Raw genomic sequence first — 20762 nt, forward strand, 5'->3', positions numbered from 1 at the left:
TGCCAAGCCTTTGAACAGGAATGAGGCTAAGGGTGACCTTGTTATGATACAAACCTTGCTGCTTTTCAAATGCAAATTACTTTGTTATCATGCTAATTGGATACTGGTCTCTATCACAACAAGGTCACCTTCAGCCTCACTCCAAATCAAAGGCTTAGCAACTAAGTACACTACTGGAAAATGGCCTATTATGCAGAAGCAAAGCGCGCGCATCAAGTGCAAAAATAATTTATTCAAACCTGCAAGTGACAGTGCGCGTTCGGTCAAAACAACCGCGTACAATCAAAACAATAATATACAATATTTTCACATCTCTAAGACGCAAAGAAGTTCAAAGTCCGGCGAAACAGTTCAAGGAATTGTTCAGTCTGTGTCCGATCACTTTCGATGAAATGGAATCGTCGTTTGCGAGGTTTAACCATGTTTGTTTTTAATTTTGGCGTAGAATGGCTCGAGTAAAGTGTTAGGCTGGGTCGGCTCGTAATTTTCGATTTCCTTAGCAATTCCTTTCTCTAAACACCACTTTTTCCAAACCGACAACCAAAAGGTAGTGTTTTCGTTATTAGAGCTGTTTCTCAGCTGCTCTATTACGGTGGCGAAAGAAAACCTACTCAAAACGCCGGCCATTGTTCGCTCGCAAATTTCCAGCGTATCCAAATGTTGCGACATCCAAGGCTCGCATTTAATTATTGACCAATCAGAATGTCTGGTTTGTAACTTCTTTGCACTGAATTAACCCTCTTCTATATTGAATTACCTGAAAACTACACTTATCTTAACCAATCAGAACTGAGTAATTTTTTCATGTATATTATTCAGTAGGAAACCCAAGGAATGTTTACCTACCATCATTTAGTAGTGGTTTTGATCTTGGAATGGGCCGAGCATTGATTCCCAGTTGTGTCGACACAACCAAGAACACAATCCCGACCCACAATTTCATTTCTCCTTGTAGGAAATCTCTCTTATAAGAAAATTTTGTCTCCGCACTGCAACTCAACTCCTAATGTGAAGAAAAGTTTCGCAATACTAATTCTACGTCACAATAACGAATTAGTACATTTGACGTCGTGCCTCGTGAATTAAATAATTACAAATAATGGAGATCACCTCATCTCCCTGTAAATCAGTAATTGCCGTAAAGTCAAGGTCGCTTTTTGTAAATTTTGAACAGTAATGATAGTACCGCTAAGGCTATGTAAACAAAACGTTAGCTTTGGAGTCTTTCTTTAAAAAAGGCCTTACCGCCTTGTTTCAAAAGTAGAACGCTGCGCGCGCAAAATGCTGCGTGCATTATACCGCCGAAAGAACGGAGAGGTACTTTTCCCTAATTTCCAACACTTAGGCAAGACAAGAGAAGTAGCAAGGTTTTTTTTTTGGCATTACTGCTACCATATTATCGCACCTACATGTCGTGTCAATCAGTCTGCCAACTTGAACAGATGATCTTGTTCGATTCACTGCAGATGAAGATGAAACAGTCTGGAAATGAGTTGTCACAGTGGTGTAGCTTTTTAGAATGAAATTCTGAGATGCATACAAAAAGCCAAATAAGCGAGTAGATAACCAAACTGCGGGTTTTTTGTTACACCAAAAATAGAATACGGGGCGTATTGCCTTGATGACGATCACTGGTAGTTCTTCTCTTTCACCACGATCTTTCAATGATGTAGCAAATAGATAACCCGAATATCTACAGCGCAATTTAACTCTAAGCAACGCGGAAATCACCCCATTCGCTTATCGCACCGTTGAAATGGACAATCATAACAGTTGACTAACGAGACTTTACCAGTTCATCTGTGTCTAGGCAGTTAAAAGATTGTGGATAACAGCGCATTTCTAAATTCAAAAATTTCTATTTACTTTCAGTAATCTTTACATAATAAAACAGCCAATAGACTGCAGCAACTCCTACAAAGCCTAAGATTTTTGCCGACAGAGTGCTGCAGTAAATCAAAAGCACCACGTTGCTAGGAGCCGTGAACATAACCAGTTGTTGTTCAACCAATGACATCTCGCCGGCGCGCCATATCGTGCACACTAAGACTACATAAGTCGGTAAGGAACTGACCAAGATAAGCATCTCCAAAACGTAACCTGTAGAATAAAGTTAAAATACTTTAAAGAAACTATAAAAATGTTCAGGACTAAGAAAAGTAAGGATATGTATGTCTTGTATTCTCGTAACAGAAAAAGGAAGAACGAAGAAGTTCACCAACTGCTATTCCTTGCTATCGGAGAATGAAACAATTTATTGCTTCCTCAAGCTTTTTGGCGTTTCCCTCGGCTTTTTTTGTTATTTGTTGCCAGTTAGCGCGCTGGAATCTGAATGGAAAGGTCTAGGTTCGGTTCGATAGGAAACGAAATTAGGTTTGGCATAACTCTATTTACTTAAATTTACAGTCTACAGTATGAGAAGATAAGGAAATGGGAAATAAAATCATTTGCTATTTGCTTCCGCACATAACCATTAGGGCACAGCCGCCGCAAGCCCGAGGTTGTGAATTCCAGTATGACGCTTCTATAGTTCTCAGACCCCTTCACACGATTATACTTTACCAGGTGGTTTTCAAATATTAACAATGATGTGTGCTAACCTGTAACTGAGAAGAAAGATAGTTGCGTTGGTAATGCTTCAGTTACTGTCCGAGAGTACATACACAGAGCTAACGCTACTGTCGCAGGTAAGGTTGGCGTGAACCGAACACGAATGCCTCTTAAATAAGGCAATCCTTCCGGTCTCAGAAATAACAATAGGAGAACGGCAAAAGAAATCTGGGAAAAGACAGAAAATCTTCATGAAAAAAACAAAACAATTTGCTGTTGCGGTTGTTTATAGTTTTTAAAACACCACTTACCCACAGCTCCCAATAGTCCGAGGAAGAACACACTAGAAGCAGTAGAAATGAGATGCATATGGAAATGTTGGAGAAAAACGAAAAGCTCTGAAGAACGAGTCCAGATGGAAGCTTTCCTTTCTTCTCTTCCTGCATATAAAGTCAAGGAAAATAGTTGTTAAACTAATTAAACTAAAGAGAAAAAATCTTATCGCGACATGTTCATACTAAAATTACCAGGCTATCTTCTTGTGCCACAGCATCTCTTCTGAGGCCCAAACCCAAAATAGTGTAAAGACACAAATGATAAAACGAACTGGAGAGGACTGGAGGCGGTTTGTGCGATCCTTAAAGAAAGCGAAGAAAATTGTAAAGATCATTTTGAGAAAGAATAGAAACACGAAAAAAAAAACATTAAAAAAAATGTGAAGGGCCCTTTCGTTAACTGACCTTTCAATACATCCAGGGGTTTAGAAGTTACAGTCTCTGACAAGACGCAGGCCAAAAAAGAACCATTTAGAAGCATATATGGCAAGCTGAAATTAATGGAGACAGCACAAACAGAAGACAAAACCAATAAGTTAACTATCAAAAGAGCGCTTCGGTTTCTTTGTCGAAGAGCCCTTAGCGGGATAACGTCATTTGAAAATTCAGCCACAAGCCCCTTGTGCACTAACATTTTCATGAATCTTTTCCACCTCCGTGATGTTTCCACGTGAGCTTTCCTTTGATTTGAATGTTTTTGGAATATTTTTTTGCAAAAATGCACAAGCTCACACCTTGAAAGTGAGGCTTGGGGTGATATTGGGTTTTCCGACGTAAGCATGCACAAGACCTATTTCGAAAGTGTTTCCGCTCACGCAGATAGGAAAATGTCAGCATGGTTATTGGCCGAGAACACGTCAAAAATTGAAATTAAATCAATTGACAGAAAAGACTTTGAAAAAATCACTGGTACTGATTTATCTCACATCGCACTCGAAATCAAGGGATTACCTAGAAAACCTGAGCATGAAACGCGAACTTACATGACTGTTTGTGTAATCTTAAATGTTGTCGTTTGATTAACTTAAGATTCACCTAACCGCAATAGCGTGGTAATGAATAGCCAAATCAAACACGAAGGGAAAAAAAGGCTCATTAGGAGTATCCAGTCAAATCTAAATTATCGTTGTTCATGCCAGATATTGTAGAGGTAAAGGTAAAGTTTGTACTCGAGCCTACTAGCCCACCCAATCGGACCTTCTTCCCATGTAACATGAAGCGCCTAGGAGTATTACTACTCCCCCCCAGGATGGGATGCTAATCCATCGCAAGGGTACCCTCCAGCATTTCATCAGGCTTCTCTGACAATTCGCCAGTACCCATATTTACTCCTGGGTGGAGAGAGGCATTGTGACAGTAGTGTGTCTAGATATTTTACGTGTATGAAAATCACCCAAACAATAGGAAAAGAGACGTGTATTAACCAATTGAAATAAACCTAAATCAGTTCCTTTTCATGTTTTATAACTGCTATGATCCTGGGAAGGAAACTTTTAAGCATATTAATTCTCATTTGCCTTTTTTCATTTTTCCCTATTTTCCATGACTACGTTGTTGCAATTAGATGTTTTTTTTAAGGATCTGGTCTGTTTCCGTGATCGCCTAAGAAAAAAACATAGGTCAATTTCTCATCAAGGGGAAAAAATCGATAGCAAAAGTGGCCTGGATAAAATATCCGCTGTAGATTTTCTGGTTGGAACTTAATTTTGTAGCTAGATACCTTAAATTTGGGGGTGCTTCTCCAAAAATCGGCTTCCAGGAAATTATCAGTAAATAAAATGTAAAGCTGGAAGAGATTCCAAACAGGAGAATGATCAGAAGTGGACGAGTTGTTGGAGGCATCATCTACAGAAAAAACGAAGCTATACAGTGAGTTGAGATGGTATGACTCAGGTGTCCATCTAATTAAGGTCGCATCTACTTGGAGCAGATGAGGTTAGCTCTAACTTAAGCTACTGACATTTCGATAACGCGTGGTTAAGTCGTCTTTGTGTTCGGACATTAGAGTAAACGCCTTCATGTTTGACATGGAACTCAAATGCCAGGGATACATACTTAATCACTTAAGTATGTATCTCAGTTCGATTATTCAGAAATGACGGCATTGGAAATTATAGACGACCCTCTTTACACTTACCGCGGAGGAAACCTTGAAACCCAAAGCCAAGCCGATTAAAACGGCAACAGCAAGCCTCTGTGACCAAGACGCTTGCTCAAACGTTATAAGTTTAGTCAATACCGCTAGTAGCACTGATAAAGCAACAAGAATTAGCCAAGGCAGTACAGTGGCTCTGGAAAAAGTAAAAGAAAAAAATTCTACCACTAACCACAGAGGTAAAACTCTTCGCCTATAAGTAAGTAAACGATTATCTCATAATTTGTAAAAAGTAAGTTCCATCGATGCCGAGGAAGTAAATTATGAAAGACCCCATTATCACGTAAAATAAAACCCATACCACTAAAAACAACGTTTCTGACTGGTACTTGACGAATTTCATTCCAAAAACCGAGAGGTATATATATGAATTCTTACTGCTACTGAAATAACAAGAACAAGAAATATCCCCTTTACCCATTTTCCGTAGCAGTAACCACAAACCTCCAAGTCTCTGATTGAAATCACTTCATTATTTCAAAGGGCACCAATCAGTCAATTTTCTGAGGGCAGCGTTAATTTTAAGATTCTGACTGACAAACAGACTAAACTCACTCTGATGATAGAACGCTTTCATTGCTGAAGAATGGATAAAACAGTGAGATCACAAACACCAAGGCGCCTTGCAGTACCTGGTTAAGAAATAATTACATTACATATCAAATAAATTGAGCACCGCCCTTAGTGGTACTTAAATGACTAGCATGTGTACTGACGTTAACTAACAACAGTTATGCACATACTACGAATTAACCTTCTATAAGAAGGAGAGGATTCTATGAAGCCTTGATTCGATGTCAAGTCCTAACATGTAAAAGGCACATGTACTAACTGTTAGCCATTCATAGCAATCATATCTCTTTAAAACACCTTGAGGGTACAGAGCACTCACCCTGTAAACATTTAAGTCTGGTTGGATAATTTCCACTAAAACACTCACACACAGAACAAGGATGTTAAGTCTCTTAAGGAAGAGATTGTGTGAAAAGTGCATGTGGGACAACTTGAGGCATATGGCTCCCCAGATGAATAGCACTCCAGCTGAAATAATCACAAAAAACGTGCTTCAGACAGGTTACCTGGTTGTGGTCTGATAACACTAGGAACTAACGAACAAACTCAGAGGTGGAAAAAAATAATATCAACACAAAAGTTTTTTTTCCCTACATTGAAAAGACTGCAAACAGAGTAAAGGCGGGATAAAGGCAAGGATCTGCGGGAAAGGGAGGCTAGCGTCAAGCCATTTTTCTGCATGTCTGCGGTTAACACGAATAACTGTTCCCTGATATTTTCAATAACACCACATCTAGTGATCCACTTACCCAGAACATCCGCTGGCAAAGGTATTCTGTGAGTCATTAGGAGCCATAAAGGGAGCACAAGAACATCGTATACGGCAACTGTTACAATGCCTGATGCCATACAAAGCTTTAATCCCTACGACCAAGGAACAAATTAAAGAAGTCAGATTTGCTTCTCCATGCCCTAACATGGACTTGACTGCAGCAGCAACAGCATAGAAACAAATTATAACAACAGTAACAAAACAGACTCCTCAATTCTTACGAAATTTAGGTCTGATCGCTCTTTCGTGCTGCTTATTTTTTCTGTGATCGTTGCAAACGATTTAATTCAAAACCGACTGCTTGTTGGCAGCCGGCTCAAATTAGAAATAAATTTTGTTTTCCGGCGAAAAGAATGACTGTTTTTTTCCTTTTAAGAGAAAACTTACCTCATTTATTGAGAGGTCCTCGGGCGACTCAATTATCTTGCTTACAACGTACGTAAAAATGAACATGAGTACTGCAGGTGATATAACTACTATGCTGGGAAGCAATACAGAGGATGTCTGTCTGAAGGGGAGGACCAGCGATAAACACAGGGGCACCTTTGAACCATGGACTGCAATACACAGTAACATAGACTGGGAATGGAGCTTGCCTACACTGCGCAACCTAAAAGCATACTTGCAATTACTAGTCATTACCTATATGATCTACAAAGGCATAGATTATCTTAAGCGTGCTTATGTTTTGGATAAAATTGTATGAGGAAACTGAGTTCCGTCTATGAGGAAATTTTGCTGTTGGCGAATGTCTGCAGAAGTTGCTTGTAAGGTAAGGGCTCTTGTATGCCAAAACGTCCTCGCTATAATTGGACAATGTTCTAAATACCTTTCAAAAATGTAACTAGCACAGAGCATGGTCCCCACAAGAAAATAGACTGGATAGAGGCTTTCTTTAGCAAGGATATTTTCACAAAGCACAAATACTGTAAAAATAAAAAAAGCAAGTCATATTTGATCCCACCATGGAAACCTAATTTTTTTTAAAAAAAGAAGAAAAAACTGCATCAACCAGCATGAGTACGTTTTCTCGCCACTATACTTTCAAAATCTGAGAATAATACAGACATGCAATGAAGTTTCACTTCTTTGCGCGTTTTCTGTGCCTCAGAGAATTTGCCTACTTCTATGTTAAGCTCCACTTAGCTCCTTGTGTTCTTTTCTTTTGTTCTGATTGGATTTTGTAATTACCGGTAGTTGGGTTAGAAACCTAAATGGAATGCGATCCAAAATAACCAAATTTGCGTTTCAGGAGCCTTACCTACGGACTGAAAAACTAGAAGAGGATTTATCCATTCTCTGTTAGTACTGTGAGAAACAAGATATACACAGAGTACTGAGAGACAAGAAACTAGTCCAAGAAGAAAGTTAACTCCCCAGAGAGGGAGTGAAAGAAAATGGAAATAGTATCTTCCATTTGTTAAGGATTTCTAAATAAGAATGACCTTGTTTATTTGGTCTTTGAAAATATACACTATTAGGATCTATCTGAAGAAATAACTAACATGTATAGTAAACTTGATCTACCCAAGAATTATTGTAAGAAATACGAGGAAACGTTTTGAAACAATCCCAACTTTAAACAATGCTAGAATTGAAATAAGTCAAAAATGGTAAAGTGAGAAGCCACTCGATGTCTTGTTAATCTGTCCAATAGTCATGCGTCACCGTCCTCTAAACTCATAGCGGGTGGTCTAAAATGTATTTTTAACTTTTTAAAACACACACAAAACTCCATAACAAGGCATCTTAAGCTGTGGTTACCCAGATCAGATAGTACATTTATAGGCTAAATATGAGTAAAATTCCTCAAGGATACATTAGTGTCCAGGGCAGCATACATACACCAAGAAGAGACAAAATACCAAGTACTGCATATAAAGAATTCTGATAAACCTGCAAATAATTAGATTTAAAAAGAGTTACTTTAAAAAAGGTTTTCTAATAAATTGCTGAGAAGAAATTGAGAATTGGCACTCATACATTTTTATATTATCACAACACACAATCAAAAGAGAAATGCTGGTCAGTAAACCACAGGTAAGTGATAAGAACTTTACTTTCTGAGGGAAAAAATGTAGGTGTGGCCTGGGCTTTTTGGTCCTTAGGGAACAACAAAGTTTAGAAAAAGACAACATAGACAAAAACTGCTGATAGAAAATTATTGAAAAGAAGGTGAAAAAGCACTTGTATTCCTGACTGTTTTAATATCATTGACAACAAGATACAAGAATTAATGAATATATGGGGAAAAATCTAAGCTTATATTTTTATGTGCTTTAGTTTCTGACAACATGAAGTATGCTGCACTTTTTAGCAGTGTAATATGGTCATAATTTGAGTAAAACATATACTCTAGTGCAGATTATTACAGTCCATTATTATTAGTTGTTCCAAGAGGAAAATTTCAACTTGGTGATATGTTTGATCTAGTGTTAATAGAATAACTATTAAGTTATAGCATTAATCTTGTCTATGATGATAGAAATGGCTTGCTGGGATGTGTAGGCATCTGTACACTCAGTAGGTAACAGCCAGAGATGATACATAATTACTAAAGAGGACTTTTTATAGTCATTGCTGAGATTTATTTGACGTACCCTCCACTTTTCTCGTCCACTAGTGATCACAATTAAAACACCACAGATGACATTTCCTAAAATTATTGGTAGACTATGGAAACCCACAGTACCAGATGAAATCAATATTACAACCAACAGTAGCTGATGAGAAAAACAAACAAAACAAACAAACCAAATAATTATGTTTAGTAGTTGTACAAATAGATTAGTACATTATAAGTGACAATAAGAGTAACAAACCTTTTTAAGGAAAATAGAATAAATGCTATAATCATACACATTATACCTTGTAACTTTTAATTTCATTATTTAAGTAACACATAACATTCATACTGTTACAAAAACAGTAAAAACAATGAAATTCATAGACTGCAAGTGTCATGCTGCTTGTAAGTAACAAAAAAACCCAGCAAAGAAAAAATTCTTCATGATATTAAATTCTGAATTGATGTCATAAAGTTCCCAGTATTCATATAATTCCTCTTATGATAAGAACACAGCTGCAGTTACACACATGCACACACACTTTACTCATGTCATGTCATTTGTTCATGTATTTTAATAGGTCAAAAATTTGAGCACCCTCTCATGATTCAAAAACAACAAGAGCCAGTCAATACTAATGTTTTAAGAACGTATAACTTGTCTGGTGAAGCTTAAAAGAATGAATTACTAACAAAATACCCACATTGAAATCACCTTTGTTTTCAAAAAGTATCCACTTTTCTTTTGTACTACTTTTGGCACTTTTGATTCCATTCAAAGGTTCTGTGAATGCTCTAAATTTACCTCTTTTTTTTCATGAAGTATTGCTTATGAACAGTTGTTTGGTGTGTGCTCTTTGACACTGTCCAGGGAAAATTGGCATGTGGCTGGCCAACATTAATTTATACACTGATATCCTATGTTTGACACTTTGTTTGTGACAAAGCTTGGACTTACCAAACTCCCCAATCCAGATCCTAGTTTTGTTTTGGCCACAGCATCTTTTGACAATTCTGATTTTAATTAAAATGATCTAATGTTAGTGGTATGGAAGAAATTACGCAGCAAGACAAAAGTATATTAGTTGCCTTGCCATTAAAAATAGTAGCATTCCCTGTAACATCAAATCATTTACTGCACTTTGTGTACGTCATAGTTTATAATTTAAGGTAAAGAAAGAACAACTTGTATCTATATAATCTGTGGATGCAAACTGTCCAATTCAAGTCTTATTTTATTACACAAGAATAAAGGCCATAATTCTCTAGGCACTAAGTGGTGGTAACTGGCCTCTGTAAAGAGTCACTGCTTCAACAAGTTGTGGGGTAAGTTACACCCACAATTTATCTTGTAGGACATGTTGAATTCAGAGTTCATTCTTCATCTTCCAAATGTTTACTGTTACATGTGATTAGCTTAATAGACTCTGTGTTTGTGAACCTTACCCAAAAATTCTATCTCATCGTCAATATCCAAACAAGTACAGAGAAAGATAGGAAGAACACCACATAACATCAATTTAATCTGTAGAGGAAATACAGTAAAAAAAAAAAATCATATTCCCCTACTGAGTTATGAGTCAGGGAAGTACATTCTATAAAGTCTGTTTGAGACTAATACATTCTTAGTAAGATCCTCTGCATAAATATAGCTATACACAAACAAAGAAGACAATACTGGTTTGACAAAATGGCTCATCTTTCTCACTAAAGTAGACAACAAGAAAGCAATATTTGCTTCACCTTGCCCACTTGCAGTGCCAGTTGTACAAAAATATGCATTTGTAACCAGTTAACTAATGAGAACTAACAAAAATGGGATATAGAGCATTGGGGTTGAAAATTTGCAACACAAAAGAACTGAAAAGGTATGCTTAATTATCAAATTGAGAAAGGAAAGAAACTGCGGCAAGCTGAGTTTGATCAGTGGATAATGATGTAAAGGTGTATCTTCATGTACAAGAACCAAAAAACTGCAGTTATCACTGATTACAAGAAACTAATCAAAGAAATTCTCATGATGTTTCTTTAGAATAAATACTCACCCAAGTAATTATGTGCAAGAAGTCCATAAAATTAATCACAATAAACATGCTGCCTGGGACAGTAACTAGGTTTACCAACAGCAGTGTCTTTTCAAGACTACTTAAAAGGAAACCTGAAAGGAAGTTTATCATCACATTATGATTTTAGAAAAGCATGCTTATATTTTTGCCAAAACTTACTCAGTTGTTGTTACATCTCTAAGGACCCTAAAAGAAAATCTTCCAATGGAAAAATATACTCATTAATTTGTATCATCATTTTCTTTCCCAAAGACAGCTGACACACAGCTAACAGCTCACACCCTAGATGTGACATCCATTTCAAGAGTTAGAAATTAATCTGACTGCCTCTAAATGAAACTTAAGACAAAAGTCAAGGTACTTTCTTTATTCAAATATAAATATTTGTTAATTTTGATGAAATGGAAGTTCTCTGCAGAAGAAAATCAGACATATCAAGTTGATGAAGAAGGTTTTCATGTAAAGAACAAAACTATTTCTTTGAAGTACAACAAGTGTAACAAAGGTTGCTATTAATCACTTACGTTCAGGAGGTCTTTCCTCCCCAGCCTTATGTACTACATCATGATAAATGAAAGAAGAGCGACTTGGAGGATAGAAAATTTGAAGAAAAAGGAACCTAAAAAATAAATTAAAGTGTTGATAATATGTCGTACTGAATCAACTTAGCATTCATTAAATATCACATAATTTTCTCCAAATGAACAATTAATTAACTGATATTTTTCAGTGGATATTCAGTGTAAGATGAAATACCTGGTCAGACATGACTTAATGAGCAAAGTAACTCATTATGTTTATTTCCACGTCAGCACAAAAGAACTCAGTTCATTGTCAAGGTATTAATGTATTATGTCTCAATACTGGAGAAAATAGAGGACTTAATTTACTCACCCAAATATAATACAAAAGAATGGTGCAACAGACCAGCTGAACACATTTCCTGATACTGCTGTCAGTGTCAACTGGCCAACTATTGGATAGCTAATGTATATTACATACTCCATGTTCTACAGAGAGAAAATAAAACATTTTACAACAATTAAAGTTCTTGAAATCAAGTAAACAGGATATCTCAGTAAGAGAAAGAACAAGGAACATTGAAGAAGATTAAAAGGATTGCATTTTGGTGAGCTTTCACCAAGTTTGCTTCACTTTGTTATGTGTTATTGGCTTGATTTTTGTGAAATTTTATGTTAGAAGTTTTTTGTTTCTGTTACAGGCATGGAGCAAAGAAATTATCTCTATCCCTGTCCAGGAATCATATTTTTTGACATTGCATTCCGTTGCCCTACTACTAAACAGCAGGAAATTCTAAGGTAAGCCAGGCTCAAATGAGACACATGTCCTGCACATAGATAGGATCAGCAATGAAGAAAGCATCTTATAAGTGACTAAATTAAGAAAGATGGTTACTTGTATCACCATTCTTTTATGGATAACTTAGAGTTCAAAATTTACAATCTCTCTTATTCTAATCAAAGAGGTATTCATTTTTATCTAATATGAAACACATCCTTGTTTTGTATGTTTCAGTAATTTGGCAAATGCACATAGAGGGCTGTTGCTCTAACTGATTGAACTCAGGGAAAATGCTGTGACCCTTTTATTAAAACAAGGTACAATAGATTTGCACCAATAAATTGAAAAGTTTAGTCACCTTTATAAACTCAGGCTCTTCATACTGTAGTTGCTTAAACTGGAAGAGACCAACACCACCTTCAAAAATAAATTTCACAAAAGAGATTAAAACAGTCATGTTAATTTACATAAAAAAAATCCTGGGTTTTGAATATTGCCACATACAACTGCTAATCATCCAGCTTCTTTACCTGACAGCACAATAAATACATTGTAAATAAATATAAGTCCAAGGTTAAATACTGATTTCCTACAGAAGGGAAAAAGAAAAATAGATTTCATTATCAGCACACTATAAATATTTATAGTACTGGGTATCAACAAATATCCTGGATCCCAGAGTGGTGCTCTTGTGAGCTAGGAATATAGAAATGATTTAAAAAAAAAACTTTTTTATTAATAAAGGAGACTGTATCACCCCTTACTATTCACCTTAAAAAAAGACTACCTGGTACATTGTACTTAACTGCATTTAGCTTGTTCAAAAGTTACTTTTATTTAAGACTACACAATAACTACTCTTCATTTACTCATTATTACAACTACCTTTTGAAAATAATCTCTCTGTTTAAACTTACCATAGAAAGGGAACAAGGCAAAATATTGAAGATAATTGGAAAAGCAGGACTGAAACGACATATGCCACCAAAGACCTATAGGAAATGAGATATGGCGTTAAGTTAATACATACTATTGCGGACATGAGCTATCCAGATACTCTATGTCAAATAGATTTAATTTCTAGTTGGTCATCAAATGCAGTAAATACTCATAAAATACATAAGCTTAACAATATCTTAACCAGAACTAATCAACCAGCCAGCATGCACACTTCAACAGGAATAAATTCTCACAAAAATTATCAAACTTGAACCACCTTTTTCTACATCTTGAAGTGTTTTCCACAAGATACATCATCAAAATACAGAACACAGCAAAACCAAACAATCTGTTAATATTGAAAAAAATGATGAATACAATCAATTTTGAGATGATAAAATTATTGGTCATGCTACAAGAGATTCTGGACAAATTTGTGTTCACACAGTGATTTGTGTATGTTCAATTTGATTTCATTGCTTTTACATAACTTTTTCACATTTTTGCTGCCAAGTTGACTGTTGGCCAACAGTTGGCCAAAACTTTGGCCTAACACATAATGAAAACTGTCGGCAGACAATTGGCCAACAGTCAGCCAACTGTCAGCCGACTGTTGGCTGACAGTATCTTTCAGGGACTGTTCTTCACTTTTACCCAATCAAGAGCTTCTTTGGTTGGTGGTCATTTCATTTATTCTTGTGACTCTGATTCAATGGTGATATTGTAAGGAGAAATTAAATGTTGCCCACTCTTAGAGTGTAAAGAAGTAAATTTCTGCACCAGGCTGTTGCATTTTTTGCATGCATTACATAGCATTTTTGTATTAGTTTCAATGTTAACATATTGAAAAATAAGAATAACTCCAACATCGTTTAAGATAAGATTAAAATGGGAGGTAGTTTGTCTGTTATATGTTGGCTAATCCAACCCAAATTAAGTGACAATAACAGTAGCTAACTTCTTTCTTGCAAGCAGAAAAATCATTTAGCCATAACTGAAAGCAGTAGCTGAAAACCATAGTTATACATACAGTTCTCCTCCAATGTAAAACAAAGGTACAACACAAGGGATGAAAACACAGGCAAACTTCTTGTTGTGGTGACAAGGTCCTGGGATAAAGGTGGAATCCCCTTGAACATGTTTGTCGTGCAAATGCAACTGAAAACCGTAAAATGCACTACATTTCAATATGTTAGTGGAGACAAAAAATTATTTGCCAAGTCATAAATACGTAAATGTTTGAATTTGCTCTTCAGTTTAAGTGATCTTCACTTTATTACTGTTTAAATGAGCTGAGACACTGTCCATACTCTCCTTGGCCAGCAAGTGTGCTATGATAAGAGTAAGCTAATCCTGTAAATATATGCGACTTTTATTTATTGGTTCACTAAGGCATTTATTCATCTTTTGCACTAATTTTATAATAATGGAGGCATACCCTAGTAAAAACGGTGAACGTGCACATAGGGATGCTTAATCCTTCCAAAAATATGACTTATTTTTTATTATCTTCCTTAGCTGCAAAACTATTGAGGAGAGATATAACAAACGAAGAACTTGGAACAAGAAACGACTCTTTTTCTTCGTAACCTAGATGGGAATATGTAGGTTTTAACTATGTACTATTTGTATTTGCAGAATTCACCTCACCGTGTCATCTTTTTGTTGTTGTTTATACGCTTCTGTATTTTGAGGCACAACATGAATATTTCTAAGTTCTGTCCCGTCCATTCTACTTCATATGTCGCAGATAAATTAACTGTCGTTCCATAACGTAAAGTCCACCCCTAGTTTCACATTTGGTTCCAAAATGACGAAGAAGTGAAGTATATGTTCATCTCGTTATCTGCCATATTGAAAATGCATGGGTACTGGATCTAGTTTGTTCCAGTCTTTCTCGCTATTGTGGAAGAAAACGAACGTGACGTAGGTGGTGGTAGGGGAAGCGATAATCGCCTGGTACTTCCGCTGCGAATCAAGGATCACGATCACGTTCTACGAGTAGTTTCAAAACTGGAACAACTTCCTCCCATCGTTGATTTTGTTTTCCTTTATATTTACGAGCAATGTCTCTGTTCGGTGAATATCCATGTATCAATCAAACAATTGCTCCAAGTTACATTTCGTTTACTTCAGCGGCAATATCAGTTCCGATGTGCTTGTTTACCATCGCTGGCAACCTTCTCGTGGTATTGGCAATTTTCATGGACCCCAACAAAGATCTAAAATCGCCGTTTAATTACTTTGTGGCGAACCTAGCCATCAGCGACCTTGTGGTGGGATTTGTCGTCGACCCGTTATCCTTTGCATATCATCTGAGCGAAGGAGTTTCAAGGAAATATCCAGCCCCATTGGCTTACATCCACATGCCATACTTCATCTCGTGTACGGCGTCTGTTCTCAGTTTAGCGGCTTTGACTGTGGATCGACTCTTGGCGATAACGTCTCCGTTGACTTACCGAACAAAGCTGAACCCTAAGCGAGCAGGCTTTGTGGCGGCTGGTATATGGGCCTTTTCACTAAGCTTCCCGTTTATTTACTTTGTGACGGGCTACCTGACTTACGCATTTGTCTTCGCTCACACTGTCATAATTTTCACTTTCCTGGTCATGTTGACAACGTATTACAAGATTTTTCGCGTATTGAAAAATCAAGTGAAACAGTGGGACTCGATGGATCACACGAACGTGGACAATCAGGCCAAGAGACAGGCGGCAAGATGGGAACAGAAAGTGACAAAGACTTTTATCATTATTTTGGCCCTCTTCTTAGCATGTTATCTACCTTCCTGTATTTCCATCTACATCACGAATCTCTGCAGTGCCTGCAGTTGTACGTTTATTCACTGGGTCAGAGATTTTCATTTCCTTTTGATACTTGCCAACTCAGGGGTGAACCCCATTATTTACGCCTGGCGATTTGACAATTTCAGAAAAGCGTTTCAAAAGCTTCTGTCTTGTAAAAATTGTTCATGTCATCGTCAAGGAAGAGCTGTAGAATTAAACACCCTCCCGGAGAGTACGACGAGTGACACTACCGCGTAGAAAATTGTAGGCGTGCGAAAGGGTAGCAAAGTTTGAAGCCATAGGGCATCGTTGATGTTTCGAGGTCATGCGAAAAGACAACCGTTGCGTGCCAGCAACGACTTATTCGCTTTAGAGGTATAAGGCACAAAAATACCATTTCACACCTTCGCTGAGAGGTTAAACAATCACTCAAAGGAGAGATGAGTATACTAAACATGCTAGAGTATACCTGATGAAGAGGCTCTAGACAAGTAAAGTTGAATTATGCCCAATTTTTCTAAGCCAATAGGTCACGCAATGCTTATCACTCGGCGAGATCAGGAATGTAAGTGCCATTTGATGCGGAAATAAAACTGGTTTGTTAAGTTAATGTTTCTGTAATTATCTTTACCACCAGCTTGTAGACCTACACATAAGCGCAAGTAAGTTCCAAGTATTGTTTTGTAAAACTTCTGGTGTATCTTACAAGTACTGATAACGTTACAAAAAATGCGGATATTAAACAATGAGGAAGAAAAATGAACCGCAAGGGAAATCCAAGGTATGATTACAAGTTGCATCAACAGCTTTATTTAGCCACTGAAAAATTCGCCTCATTCATTTCAAGATGATACTTCAGGAGAGAATTCGCTTTCGCACAGATGAGCCAACAGTTACCCTTAGATGGTAGTCTAGTTACGGTGTAGAGCTAAAGTATACAGCTGAGATGTAGAGCGTCAAACAAATCTGTGATTTTTTTCGAGGGAGCGCAATGGTGTGGCAGCCCAGGAGTAGCTAGCACAAGCACAAGCCGTCTGCCGCCCCTCGGTAGATGGCCTGATGATATCTTGTGTTATTCTTCTGATGTAAGCCAAACATATTTAAACGAAAATAAATTCACAACCTTGAAAGCTCGAAGGCATTAAATTATCACATCAGACGTGTAAAATATCGCGGTGCTCTGTCTCACTTTGTGTCAACCTTGAGAGATTCCGCCATTGTGTCGGCAGTGACAAACCTTTATTTGAACAGTTGAACCCCGGAAACTCGAATTGCCTAGGGGATTGAAATTACCTTGAGTTCTCGGGGTTTCGAGTTCTAAGGGTCTCGAACAAAAAGACAAAAAACACTTAATCAATTCCAGATTTCGCGCCTTGATTTCTCTTTGCGGGAAGAACTGTCAAAACTGTTTGTTTACGGACATACAAACGTGTGATATCGACAAAGGTCAATTTATCATAACATCTAAATGAGATTAAATGTAATCTTCCGGTGCAAAATGTTATGGCTCATTAGTCCGCAAAAATGGACTTTGAGTTATCGAGGGAAAAATTACAAAGAAAAGTACCTGAAGGGAAGTAAAAATTGCTTCAAGTTATCAGGGTTTCGAGTAATTGGGGTTATAATTACAGTAACTATATGAGGCAAATCCAAGGGAAATCAGTTTTGCTTCAAGATAGTGGGGTTCGAATTATCGGGGTTTAACCTATTGTTATGGAAGAGCCTCATTTCCAAAGCTGACAGTTTTCTATTTATAGTCTGAGGCAAACGGTGAAAACAATACTTCTTTCGCGTTGGAAGTGAAGTGTACAGCAGATTCGTAAGCCAAATCTATTCAATCTTAACTTCTCATTCTAACCTAGCGTTGGTGCCGCCGTAAAACTTATCGAGTCATGTCTCTGTTTGGTGAATATCCGTGCACAAATCAATCAGTTGCTCCAATCTACATCTCGTTTACTACGGCCACGATATGTGTTCCGCTGTGTCTATTTACCATCGCTGGAAATTTACTCGTCGTGTTAGCAATCTTCATCGATCCAAACAAAGATCTAAAGTCACCTTTTAACCATTTTGTGGCCAACCTTGCCATTAGCGATCTATTGGTGGGATTCGTCGTTGACCCGACTGCGGTGGTGTACCATGTAAAGGAAGGAGTTGAGAGGAAACTGCCACCTTTACCCTACATTCACATGCCGTACTTCATTTCATGTACAGCTTCTGTTCTCAGTTTGGCAGCTTTAACATTGGATCGATATTTGGCGATAACTTCTCCGCTAACCTACAGAACAAAATTGAATCCTAAGCGAGCAGGTTTTGTGGCGGCTGGCATCTGGTTATTCTCACTAAGTTTCCCATTCATATACCTTGTTACAGGCTACCTTACATATTCATTTGTCTTTCTCCACACAGTCGTAATTGGCACTCTCTTAGTCATCCTTCTAACATATCTGAAGATATTTCGAGTGTTCAAAGATCAAGTGAGACAGTGGGATTCTTTGGATCAAACGAACGTGGACAATCAGGCGAGGAGACAGGCGGCAAGAAGGGAACAGAAAGTGACGAAGACCTTTATTATTATGCTGACCCTCTTCTTAGCATGCTATCTGCCTTCCTGTATCTGCATTTACATTATTAATTTATGCACAGTCTGCAGTTGCACACTTATTCACTGGGCAAGAGATATTCCTTTCCTTCTGATCTTAGCCAATTCAGGAGTGAACCCGTTTCTGTATGCCTGGCGGTTTGAAAATTTCAGGAAAGCGTTCATGAAGCTTTTGAGGAACAGAAAGTGTTGTCGACAACGAAGCCAAAGAACCTTAAGATTTGACAACGTCGCCATGGAGACGATGGACAACTGAGTTAAAGCAGTGACTAGTAAAAGGCTGCAAATGGAGAACAAAAAGTAACCAAGGCTGCTATCGCAGTATAGGCTTTGTTCTTACTGTATCTCCGGTTGTAAGTTTATACCGGCAGTCAGTCAGAGATTTTCATTTTACTTTGATCCTCGCCATTTCAGGAGTGAATGCGTTTGTTCGTGCTCAGGCTCCGAAAAGCGTTTTTAAAATCTTCTGACGTGGAGAGAGTGTTTAGAGTTAGAATTTGACATCTTCAGAGGGAATACCGCACGTTATTAAAAGGAGCAAACTGTAAACATGTTAAATACGGCGAACTTTAAAAATCTTTTAAGATACTATTTCTTTATTGAGATTCTCTTATCCTTTGTTTGGGAAATCCCAAAACATCGAACTCATGAAGAGCTCAAGTGAAAAGTGCCGAGCGAATTCAATTTGTATACATATATCTTAAAAATTATTCGCGCCAATACACAGTAATTTCTAGAAGAGGGATTAAGATTTTCAACAATGTATGTTATCGCGACCCTCGCGATTTGTCTCACTTCGCCAGTTATAGTTTAGACTCCATGAGTCATACTCCTTTCAAGACTTTCTTCCCCTGTATGAGATGGAGGGTCTTTGAGGATTTGTTTAAGTAAAGGCAGATTTTCTACGAATTACCACTTGACCGCCAATATTTCCTTTAGATTAGGTCTGATTGGTGATATTGCGTGACAAAGGGTAGAAGTTTCGTTTGAGCGGTTTGACTCTGTTTATAAATTCACTTCTGAAAAACTTCACTTCTGACTCTAAATATACTCAACTACATCCGCCAATCACGAAATTGATTACAACAACCATGGCAACAACTTACTCAACATACCAGCGGGTTTTCCAAAAGGGAAGAATTTTGTTACAGTCGAACATGTTTAAGTTAGTACTACAAACCAGGGTATTTCACCACCACACCATGTATGAGTGTCGGGTTACTTCGCCATTCAAAAAGGGAGTGTCAGTTAAGTACCCTATGCGAGATGTGAATGTTAGTATGATCCACACAAGGAACTCACTACTACAACAGATGATAAATTTAGTTCGTGCTTGTGAACTGTTATCCTAACTATAGCGATTTAGGGTCTATGCATCTCTTCAAAGTGAAGAAAATTGCCGGTTGCCACTCTCATTCCAATTTCCCATCTTCCTCGAGGAGAAGTGGACATTTTCTGGAATCACACAAATTAGAAACAACTTTCCTCATTTAATTCAAATCTTTTTTTTCGGTTCATTAACCATAAGTTGCCACGTACTTGATTAACTTTTTAAGGCGCAACAAATGTCATTTTTGAACCAAGATTTACTGAATAACACTAATAGCCGATTAAATTTGCCCTCTAACGTTTGTTAGCGGAAGACAGCCCATTGTCCAAATTTGGTTTACTGAACCAACCCGCGAAAGAAGTAACACTTTCTCAAAATTTTATTTTCTCTAATTCACCTTCTTGCCCTCTCATCATGGATACGGCAATCTCAGTTGTGTTTCTGTTACTTCTTGAGATGTGAAGTGCAAAGACTTTGTTCTTGCCGAGAAAGATGGAATTGCCAATGTAGCTTTTTTTAGTTTCTAATATATCCTGGACTGGGAAACCCCTTTTTAGACAAGCGACAGAAATCCACTACGCTTTGGTATTTCTTTGTCCGATATACTTTCCTTAAATATGGAACAAAATATTTTAAGAAGGTATACGACTTGTACGCACAGTAAATTTCTTTGTTTAAAACCTTGGAGTTAGGCCTCTGGACTTTGATCTCAGTGCAGTCTAGGATTACCCTTGTTTTAGGGTATTTGATTTCGAAGCAGAGGCATACTACTTTCAGTCTGGGCAG

The 20762-nt window shown here is 37.4% G+C and overlaps 3 protein-coding genes across 3 annotated transcripts; 2 read left to right on the top strand and 1 right to left on the bottom strand.

Annotated features, from left to right (window-relative positions):
- Nucleotides 1-1839: 1839 nt before the first annotated feature.
- LOC131788716 (uncharacterized) lies at nt 1840-15138 on the bottom strand. Its single transcript, XM_059105800.2, has 26 exons — nt 14909-15138; nt 14289-14416; nt 13536-13607; nt 13237-13311; nt 12850-12908; nt 12678-12736; nt 11912-12027; nt 11542-11636; nt 10997-11109; nt 10398-10476; nt 9910-9965; nt 8986-9108; nt 8205-8281; nt 7647-7795; nt 7215-7311; nt 6773-6995; nt 6363-6477; nt 5933-6081; nt 5596-5672; nt 5023-5176; nt 4606-4730; nt 3291-3376; nt 3078-3187; nt 2862-2990; nt 2601-2778; nt 1840-2100 (listed from the first exon to the last, which is right to left on the bottom strand). Exons 1-26 carry the CDS (start codon nt 14987-14989, stop codon nt 1859-1861), a joined length of 2967 nt encoding a protein of 988 aa, XP_058961783.2. The 5' UTR covers nt 14990-15138; the 3' UTR covers nt 1840-1858.
- Nucleotides 15139-15196: 58 nt separating this feature from the next.
- Nucleotides 15197-16649, top strand: LOC136283662 (histamine H2 receptor-like). Its single transcript, XM_066172861.1, has one exon. It carries the CDS (start codon nt 15325-15327, stop codon nt 16300-16302), a length of 978 nt encoding a protein of 325 aa, XP_066028958.1. The 5' UTR covers nt 15197-15324; the 3' UTR covers nt 16303-16649.
- Nucleotides 16650-17812: 1163 nt separating this feature from the next.
- Nucleotides 17813-19237, top strand: LOC131788718 (histamine H2 receptor-like). The gene has a single exon (XM_059105801.2). The coding sequence runs from the start codon at nt 17937-17939 to the stop codon at nt 18900-18902; it is 966 nt and encodes a 321-aa protein (XP_058961784.1). The 5' UTR covers nt 17813-17936; the 3' UTR covers nt 18903-19237.
- Nucleotides 19238-20762: the final 1525 nt, after the last annotated feature.

This window comes from Pocillopora verrucosa, chromosome 1, assembly GCF_036669915.1.
Source record: "Pocillopora verrucosa isolate sample1 chromosome 1, ASM3666991v2, whole genome shotgun sequence".
In the NCBI taxonomy this organism is placed as follows: domain Eukaryota; kingdom Metazoa; phylum Cnidaria; class Anthozoa; order Scleractinia; family Pocilloporidae; genus Pocillopora; species Pocillopora verrucosa.